This window comes from Amblyomma americanum, chromosome 3 (genome assembly GCF_052857255.1).
Source record: "Amblyomma americanum isolate KBUSLIRL-KWMA chromosome 3, ASM5285725v1, whole genome shotgun sequence".
NCBI classification, from domain to species: domain Eukaryota; kingdom Metazoa; phylum Arthropoda; class Arachnida; order Ixodida; family Ixodidae; genus Amblyomma; species Amblyomma americanum.
In genome coordinates, this window is record NC_135499.1 from 68548323 (window position 1) to 68558956 (window position 10634).

General features: G+C 46.2%; 1 protein-coding gene across 3 annotated transcripts; it reads left to right on the forward strand.

The window, feature by feature from the left end:
- Positions 1–678: 678 nt before the first annotated feature.
- Positions 679–7867, forward strand: LOC144124648 (uncharacterized). Of its 3 annotated transcripts, none has more exons than XM_077657453.1 (3): positions 679–2368; positions 3195–3321; positions 5253–7867. In XM_077657453.1, exons 1-3 carry the CDS (start codon positions 2187–2189, stop codon positions 5673–5675), a joined length of 732 nt encoding a protein of 243 aa, XP_077513579.1. In that variant the 5' UTR covers positions 679–2186; the 3' UTR covers positions 5676–7867. The 3 variants fall into 2 exon arrangements, 1 of the variants encoding a protein (XP_077513579.1); XR_013313247.1 differs by having other exon boundaries at positions 3199–3321.
- Positions 7868–10634: the final 2767 nt, after the last annotated feature.

Here is a 10634-nt window from a genome sequence, read left to right on the forward strand (position 1 = left end):
AATGAAGGATCGCATATGAGGGAAAGCAATCACCAAATATAAGTGACACCAAGAAAGCTATTGAGAATATTAAAAGTACGATACAGGCTATTAAAAATGAAAGGAAGGGCCTGACAGCAGCCTGACAGCGCAGGGATTTTCCTGTTTTTCACTTTTTCAGGAACAGAGGATCACATAGTGAGCACATTAGGGCCATTCTTAGATATCCTCAGCCGCTAGTGCAACCGCGCATGAAGCAGGCAGTCATATTTGTTGAATATCAGACAATCGGAGAGGATAAAACAGTGCCGCACCACTTAAACGCTCGAAAGTTCATTAAGAATAACACTTCCTGGTCACAGGAAGCGGCTGCATATGCATGAGCGGTAGTGTCGTCCATTACACCTTTCAAACTTTTCGTTGATAGATATCAAACTGCGAAGGAGAACGGCTAGTCGTTACTGAAAGCCATAAATGACATGACATCTCAAGAAAAAAAAACTGGACGTAGAGGAAATATTATACCACCAAATACAACGAGATGAGCGCTGTCGCCCGCACTGCGCGACGGCCACGAAAGCGCAAGAGTCGACTTCAGCGCCCTCACACTCCCTAGGGGCAAGTCGCGCCCGGCTCCTGCGGGAGAGTTTCGAAACTCATATCTATAAACGTTGGTGAGACGGACGCGCGCTCCCCAGACCGGCGGCAGTTAGAGACGTGTGTGGTACGCGCGCGCTCGTGCTTTGGCTACGATGACGGCCGTCGACTTGGTGCAATTACGTCTGCGCCTTGACGAGTTGACTCCACTGGATATTAGTTCTCTAGACGACGCGCGCCTGACCTGGCTCCCACCGCTGCAGCACCTAGCACGCCGCCGAGCTGTCACCGAAATCGTGAACGCTTTGCAAGCTATGAAGTCGAGAAGCCAGCGTTTGCAGAGAGTGGCTGAGTTCTACTGCTGGTTGGTGCAGCGGCACGACATTTCTCCGTGGACGCCGTTCCGGTTTAAGAGGTCATCGCTGCTGGCGGACTTTGCGAGAGTGCTGACGCGTTTGGCGTCTGTGCTTCGGGGTCGGGGCTATGACGTGGCCTTAGCGTGGACTGCAGACGGCGGCACTGTTTATGCCTGCCTGCTGACCCAGGACATCGAACGCGAGTTGATCCCCGAACACCAGGTGTCGTTCGTGGCCCTGTGGCCAGGCCTGCCTCTGCTGGCCGTACACGCACCCGAGAACCGCACAAAGCCCAGTGTGCTGCGCGCACTGGACGCAGCACTGGGTGGCGAACCTGCTGAGCTGCTGGCTGCGCCTCCGGGAGGACTCGGCACAACGCTGCGCGCATGCTTCCCGCATCTGTCTCTGAAGGTCAGGGATAGCGCTCTCAACGTTCCAGGAGAGGCAAGACTCGCGGATCGAGCAGTTCCACACGGAGACGAGGACGAGCAGCGCCTCGAAAAATGGCATGCAGCGCTTGCCGGGCTGGGATCAAGTCTGTGTCCCGTGGATGACACGTACTCAATCACTGACGGAAAAGGAACCTGGGTTCATTTTGAGGGCCCCGGCCTGTTTGAAAAGTTGCGTAAACTTTATGTGAGTGGGATTGAAGCGGTCATCAGCAAACCCATGCTGCCAGCTTTTCTTGGAAAACACCACCATGTTGTTGACTACATCAGTGAGTGACTGTTACTGGCCGGATCTCTGTTATGTTTGTCTTGTATTGTGCTGCAGTATGTTATTATGTTATGTATGTTATTATGCAGTCATTGGCAGTGCAGAATTTGTTCTATGCTTTGTTCGCCAAGAGTTTTCTGTTCGTTACTGAAATTTTTGAACAAAAAAATATAAAATGCAGAGCGCCTGAAAAACGTTTGAAGCCTCTAGTGGCGTCTTCCGACCGCTCGTCAACCCGGTCCCCAAACTCCTCCTTGTCCACCCACTGTTATGACTGCCTCCACACAGAGCAGAGAGAAGAATTGTTTTTTGGGGAAAGGGAATGGCGCAGTATCTGTCTCATATATCGTTGGACACCTGAACCACGCCGTGATACCGCATTTACACGGGCGACGTTAACCACAGTTAAGGTAACTACGGTTCCCCGTAACTATAGTTAGCCGCGCTCACACGGCAGACGAAATTGCAGTTACGCCACCTAACCACAGTTAGCCAAACCGAGCTTGCCGACCTCCGTTTGCTACCTTAACCGACAAGATGGCGGCACCCCTGGCAGCAGCAACATCGAGCGACTCGTCCTCCCAGAGTTGTGTCATGTGGCCCGATTCAACAACCGCGGTCCTCATACGCATCTGGGAGGACCAGCTACCTGTGCTAGAAGGCCCATACATCAGCAAACAAGTGAAGCTGAAAATGGAAAACCTCAACAAGAAATACCGGTAAGTGCGACCTTTACCTAACGATGCTCGTGCCATCGGGTTCTTGGCGCTGTTTTTATAGTGCGGCTGAGCTGCTTGCGTCAGCCTTGCATGTGCGACAGTAGCATGTGTTGTCGCGGGAGCAACGCATCGATTCTCTTCGCCGTCGTCGCACAGTTCTGGAGTGTCCAAGACGATCTTGAGAATGCATTAAGGTAGTAAGGACTCGAGAGTAATGACCCCGGGCAGGAGCAGCATACGCAGCGCTTAGAATCTTCGCTCGTGCACGGCGCTGCATGCAAATTGGTCTTCCTCGTTACACACGTGTTGTTCGTCGTTTTTATTTGCAAATTGCAAGCTGCAGTGCTGGCAGCATTGCTGTACGCATCGCTATTTCTGGCCACCTGCAAGAGCGACAACGTAGTTAATTGAATTTCTAGATTTATTTGATATATCTTTACCATGCTTCACTGTGTACTAGCAGCATTTGTGAAGTAGTATACATAGTGCAGCCTGGGAAAGATGTATGAAAGAAATAAATCTAGAAATTCACTAAGTAAGATATTGCTAGAATGACAATAGTTGAACCATAATGCACAGTCGTGGCTTCAATTGCAAAGCTGCAACTAGCAGGATTTAGTTCAGCCACATTGCAAATGTACATTGCATTCATTATTTCGACCAGTACCTGTGCATATGCATTAGACTCTTATCTATGAAATTTTAGTCTCGCATTCAAAATGTGTACAGTGAAGCTTAATCCACTTAGAGAAATGCTGTGTTCGTAACCTTCAAATATTTTTTTTAGCAACGCATTTAATAGCTCACATTACTTTTATTTGTCCAGGCAGCTGAGACGGACAGGCACATCAACTGGGTCGCCTGATGTCCCATGGATCTTCAACTGGCAGCTCCACAGTTTCCTCGGTTGCCTTCCCACCAACGATGATGGGCGAGTCGAGGAAAATTTAGAGGTAATTTGTGATTTATAACATTGCATGTTATCTGTCGTTCAGATCACTTCAGAATTCTATTGCTGCTCTTTTCTCAGTGCAGAACATATACTCATTATAAAATGCTGGCCAACAATAGATAATAAAGAACACACTCAAGCAGTTGTGTAAACCAATACCACGAACATGGGCACTGGCCTCCACGTCTACATTTTTGCCTTGTGCTGTTGTTCTTTGTCATGAAACGTGAACCAACTAGCCAAGCAACTCCCACTGCTCATCCATATATCCTTTTTTTTTCTAGCAATTCTACATATCGGTTGTTAGCTCATTGTCTCCCCATATACTTAATGTTACTGTGCCAGAGTAAAGACCGCTTTGTTATACAGGAATTTCAATGCGCATTGCTAGTTTAGGTTACGTCCTTTTTCTTCAGGTGGGAATCATATGTCAAAAGGCACACACTGCGGATGGATGCGACTTAAGTCTCTAGTAAGATTAAGTTATGGTACGCGCCAGAATTTCGGTGCCTTTACCTGCGTGATATATTAATATTGCGAGTGCTGTATAACAATTCATCTTTCACACCTGTCCACATGCAGCTTCACCTTCATCCTTCTCTCTTGTAGATACTTATCGTTATCCATTGATTCCATTGGCAACTGGTCTTGAATACAGTGGAGTAATACAGCAACCTGTGGATCATAAGCTGTTATTGTGAACTGTTGTTTCTCTACATAGGGACACTGAAGGGAAGTAGCAAAGTAGATAGTAAATTTCTATGTGATATCTGTAATGTCCAAGTAATTCAATAAAACATAGTGGTGGGCTAGTTGGTTATTCATACTTGGAATGAACAACAGCGTAAAAAAGGACAACCACAGAAGAGAAGCGTTCTTTGTGTCGTGTCTTCTTCTGTGGTTCTCCTTTTTTGCACTGCCTTTGTTCGAAGTATATAAGTAATATCTGTATTGTATTGCGTTTTTGTCTATAAGGTCTTTGTGTATGCTTTCTGTATTTATTGTCATTTCACATAAAATACACTCAATTGCAGGTTCAGCGCTGTCTGTTGCTTCTTTCTGTATCATTCCATTTTTCATGCTGTTTTTAAGCCTTGAATGATGAAACAACTGACCCAGCAGTCCTTCCTTTGGAATCATTTTGACGTTGACAAGGGCTTACCATTGGACAGACTCATGGGGGGGGGGGAGGGGGGTAATGTAGAGTAAGCTACTCCCAAAACCATGGGCATTAATGGCAATGGGGAGCGAAAATAGCAATTGCTTCTTCAAATCGCAGCACCTTGTCGTGCCAGAGTTCGCACTTCAACCTCCCATGTACTTTTGTTCGACTCAACCTCATCAGCTGAGTTTATACTTGCTCAATCATGCCCCACATGCTTGCGAATGTTTAACATATTGCTTGTTATTGACTTTGATCAGCTTGGTATAGTGTGTTGTTCAGCTGTTCATTCATTTATTTATTTGTACATACTGCGAGCCATAACTTTGACCCAAGCAGGAGGGGCACACAATTATAAAAGCCATAAAACCATTAGCCGCAACAGCCACAAGTGATTTAAAGGACATAAAATCCAACATTCATCACAACATCAACACTAGGAGCCATACAAAAATCCTCCAACTCCTTCACAAAATATTTCGAGTGACATAAACCTAAAGGAAGGCGATTGCACTCCGCAACAGTATTCAGGAAAAAACTGAACTGAACCCATTGGTTCATGCTGCTGTACATGTCGGTATCTTTATATACCTATTTAGTTATGTTCAGAAAAACAACAATTTGAACCGCTGCCTTCTTTCCAGTTTGGCCATCACAAGTTTGTCTTTTTGTAATATATTGTGGAAGCGGATGATTGCATTACATTAGGACACATTTAACCTCTTTTTTGAGATGATAACATGCTGTCTTGTACGCTTCATCATGTGCAGCTGCTAGTTGTCGATGAGGCACCAGACGGCTCAGATGTGCTTCTGTCATGGGAGGACAGCCTGCCTGAAGGAAGCAGCAGAGACGACATCTCACAAATTGTGACCAGCTCCCCCATTAGCAGTGCCAGTGCTGCAGTACCTGTACTGCAAAGCACCGGCAACAGCAGCGGCGACACAAGCAGAGCCTGTGCTGGCGCAAGCAGCAGTGCCGGTGCTGGCACAAGGGCCAGAAGAAGGGAACCCCAAAAGAGCCGCCACAAGCGACAAGGATCTGCTATAGAGCAGCTAGTTGCTCTCCATAAAGGAGAAAGCGAGGCAGCGGTAAAGGCCGATCGCAAGGCGCACAAATTGCACAAGAAAATGGTGCGCCTCCAGAAGGAAGCGAATGCCATATTTTTTTATTTATTTGGAACATACTGCTAGCCTCTTTCGAGGCTGTTGCAGCAATGGGAACAGGTTTGTTTTCTTTTTAGGTACGTCACAAAAAAAAAATCACAAAGAAGGTTCATACAACTGATATAACATTGTAAAATGGATAATCATGGGAGACAGCTTCAATATACATGACACAATATTAAGCAACACAAAAGCACGTGCAATGCTTCACTAAAAGTTCAAATAAACCGTTATGACAGGTTACAAAGAAAACTGCTCAAAGATTCAGAATTAACATTTCCAGGTAACGTATTCCATTCCCTGATCGCTTGCGGAAGAAATGAACAACGAAAGGTGTCAGTATTATAATGACTTATACTCTGTTAAGTGCAGTGAATGTTTTGTTCTGGTGTTGCGTTTTTGTGAAGGAAGTAAGTAGAGGTCAGAATCTATTTTTAGGGCACCGTTTAAGAGGAGAAAGATGAATTTAAGGCGTGAGATTCGGGCATGGTTACTAATAGTGGAGAGATTTGCCTTGTTTAAGAGTTCAGTTGGGGAGTCGTTACGTTGATATTTGTTAAAAATAAACCTTACTGCTTTCCGCTGCACGCTTTCTGCCTTATTTATGCATTTCTGTGTGTGCGGAGACCAGCACAGGATGTTGTACTCAAGCACAGGAAGGACGAGAGAACGGTATGCTAGTAGCTTGGTGTCGGGAGATGCAGATGGTATAGATCGCTTAAGCGAAAAGAGTGCGGAAAGTGCTTTTGACGATATATATTCTACATGATTATCCCATTTCAGGTCAGAGGCGATGACAACACTTAGGTATTTGTATTTTTGGACTGATTTTAAAGGTTTATTTTCGACTTCATACGAGAAAACTAGCAGGTTCTTTTTTCTTGATACAGTCATGCATACTGATTTATCGAGATTCAGGGTCTTCTGCCACTCTCGACAACATTTTGCAATTCGACCAATTGCATTGTTTAATGTGACTTGATCATCGTGTGACTTAATTTCTTTTTAAATAATGCAATCGTCTGCGAACATTCGGACTGTTGCGTTAAGATTGAACGCTAGATCGTTTATGTAGAATAGAAACAATATGGGTGCTAATACCGTTCCTTGAGGTACGCCAGACATTACTTTGACATGGTGCGATGCGTGGCCGTCATATTGCACATACTGGTAGCGGTCTGAAAGGTAATTTTGTATCCAGTTATTTTATTACAGCCAAGGAAGTGTTGAAGTTTAAACATCAATTTTGGGTGTGATACACGATCGAACGCTTTCGAGAAATATAAAAATAAGACATCAACTTGGGTGCATTTGTCCAGTGCGGATGCGAGATCGTGGATCGTTTCCAGCAGTTGAGTTGTTGATAGCCCTTTCCTAAAGCCGTGCTGGTTAGGACTCAGTAGATTATTTTCTTCAAGAAATTTGACGATGTGCTTAAGAACGATATGTTCAAATATCTTGGATACAACACACGTGAGTGAAACAGGGCGATAGACACATTTGTAGTGTCTCCAGATTTATGAACAGGAACAACCTTAGCGATTTTCCAATCTTTCGGGACTTCTGCATTTTCTAGGGATTTCTTATAAACAAGAAGCAAATATTTCGATACCCACTCTGCGTATCTTCTGAGGAACGTATTCGGAATATTATCTGGGCCAGTAGATTTCTTCTCGTCAAGATCAAGCAAAAGAGCAAAAATTCCTGATTCGTTTAGTGTTAGTTCAGGGAGGTCTAGGCTACAGTCACTTATTTGAGAATCTATGCGAGGCACAGAATTGTCATAAAGTGTGAAAACCGATTGAAATTACAGATTGAAGTCATTAGCTATCTTTACTGCCTCATGCGGAGGTACATGGCTTTGTGCTTTCGAGAGTTCAGATATCTCCAAAATTTTTGGGGAGCGGTTTTGATAAAGTTGCTAAGAGTAACATTTGTATATTTGTGTTTTGAAGTCCTAATTGCTTTAGATCATTTGAGAGTTTGCGAATGTGCTCAGTGTGTGTTGATGGTTTCTGTCTAAGTTTCCTCAGCCTTGACAGCTTGTGCTTCATATGTATAATGTCTCGAGTTATCCAAGGATTAAACTTGTTCACAGTTTTTACACGTGTTGGAACATAAAGTGGGATACTGTTTTACTTTATGCTTAAACGTCAACCATAGGTCGTCACATGATACCGACGGATCGACGTACAATGTTGCAAACTGAATAAAAGTGATCAAAGACATCAAGAACGCCAACATCATCAGCATTTTTCCAGTCGTATACTCGTGTTATTTTTTTCGCGCGTGCTGGTGCAATTAAGGAGAGCGAACAAATGGTTGCCCGGTGGTCAGATATACCGCCAAGTATCTCATATGAAGAGGCATCCTCAGCGAAACAACTGTTTATAAAAGTTAAATCAAGAACACTGTGACTGGTGTCTGTAACACGGGTAGGTTCCTGCACAATTTGTTTGAGGCCGAAAGCAAATGCGACGTCAAGAAGCGCGTCGGCACTGGTTTGGTTAGTGGATCCTCTATCCAGATCTTTCCACGCTATGCCTGGGAGATTAAAATCTCCTGTGAGAATAATTTTTCTACTTTGGTTTAGGTGACGCTGCATGTATTCTGATAAAGACTCAATGGTATCTGCACTACTATTAGGTGGACGATACGTTGTACCAACATAAATCGAAGCTTCATTTACAAGTATCTTACACCAAAGTGCCTCAGCGCCCTCGACGTAGAACTGTAGAACTTCGCGGAGACAAGTAGGTACAACAAGGAGGTAGGCTGTTTTGTTCGATGTAAAGTTCTTCTTCACAGGGACCTCATTCTGCACACAGAAGGAAGACAGTCCTCGCTTGAATGAAGCGGGGGGTGAAGAAACCTTGCCTTCCAGGTACTCGATGAGGCCTTTTAGGTTGGGGTCCGAGCGTTGCTGATGAGCAAAAGAGCTTGCGCTGATGGGTCCCAGGAAGCCGTCCTCATCGTCGTCCGGCGGCGGTGCATCTACAGGGGCTCGTGAGAGGCAATCGGCGTCAGAGTGCTTGCGTCCGGACTTGTAAACGACGGTGACGTCAAACTCCTGGAGACGCAGACTCCATCGAGCGAGTCGGCCAGAGGGATCCTTCAAATTGGCAAGCCAGCAGAGCGCGTGGTGGTCGCTGACCGCCTTGAACGGCCGTCCGTAGAGGTAGGGGCGGAATTTCGACGTAGCCCAGATGATGGCAAGGCACTCCTTCTCAGTTGTCGAATAGTTAGCCTCGGCCTTGGAAAGGGAACGGCTAGCGTATGCGATGACCTTCTCCAGTCCGTCACTTTTTTGAACGAGAACGGCACCTATAGGCCTATGCTGCTTGCGTCGGTATGAACTGCAGCATCGGCGTTTTCATCAAAATGCGCGAGGATCGGTGGGGACTGTAAAAGACGCTGAAGTTCCTTAAAGGCTTCTGCTTGCGGCGCTTCCCATTTAAATGGCACGTCTGTTTTCGTCAGTTTGGTCAGGGGCTCGGCGATGCGCGAAAAGTTTTTCACAAATCGTCGGTAATATGCGCACAGACCGAGAAATCTGCGCACTGCTTTCTTATCGGCCGGCGGTGGAAACTGTTCAATAGCAGCTGTTTTCTGCGGGTCCGGGCGTACTCCTTGCTAACGATGTGGCCTAGAAACAGTAGCTCTTCGTAGGCAAAGTGGCACTTCTCTGCCTTCAAGGTTAGGCCAGACGACTTGATGGCGTCCAGTACTGTTCGAAGTCTTTTGAGGTGCTCCTCAAAGTTCGAGGAAAAGACAACGACGTCGTCTAAATATACCAGACAAATTTGCCACTTCAGGCCTGCCAGCACTGTATCCATTACTCGCTGAAACGTCGCCGGTGCAGAACAGAGACCAAATGGCATCACCTTGAACTCAAACAGCCCATCCGGAGTTATGAATGCTGTCTTCTCGCGATCTCTTTCGTCGACCTCAATTCGCCAGTAGCCGCTCTTGAGGTCCATCGATGAGAAATATTTGGCGTTGCAGAGGCGGTCCAGTGTGTCGTCGATGCGGGGGAGGGGGTAGACGTCCTTCTTTGTTATGTTGTTCAAGCGGCGGTAATCCACGCAGAATCGAAGTGCGCTGTCTTTCTTTCTCACTAGAACAACCGGTGCCGCCCATGGGCTGTTTGAAGGCTGGATGACGTCGTCGCGAAGCATTTCTTCGACTTGGTCCCGGATGGCTTGTCATTCTCGCGGTGACACACGGTAGGGGCTTTGACGGAGAGGTCGGACGTGTTGATCGGTTATAATGCGATGCTTGGCAATTGGCGTCTGTCGCACCTTCGGCGATGTCGAAAAACACTCACTGATAGTTTTGAAGCAGATTGCGGATCTGGTCTTGTCTGTTCCGGTGCAGGCCTGGGTTGATGTCGAAAGTGGGCGAGTATTTCGTCGAAGAAAGCAATCGTCGTTCCTCTGTTAATATGCCGGTATTCTTCGCTGAAGTTAGTCAGCATTACTTCGGCCTGGCCATTGCGGAAATGTGCGATGCTGGTTCCTCGGTCTAGAAGCAACTGCATGTTCCCCTCGATGATGGCTTCAGCGTTAATGGCTTTCGTGGCGCCTACGGTCACGATAACGCTTGAACGGGGTGGGACGCTCACTTCTTCCTCCAGGACACTAGGGCAACGAGATTTTCCGGAGTTTTCATCGAAGCGATGGCTTCGTCCGTCGAAAGCGTGATCAGCTTGAATTGCAGGTCGATGATCGCTTGATGCTCATCAAGGAAATCTATAATAATAATAATAATAATTGGTTTTTGGGGAAAGGAAATGGCGCAGTATCTGTCTCATATATCGTTGGACACCTGAACCGCAGGAAATCCATACCCAAGATCACTTCGCGGGAGCATTGCGGTAGCACAACAAAGGTCGCAGTATAGGTATGTCCTTTGACAGTCACTCGTGCTGTACATCGTCCTGATGGCGTAATGAGGTGGCCCCCTGCGGTGCGAATTTGTGGGCCG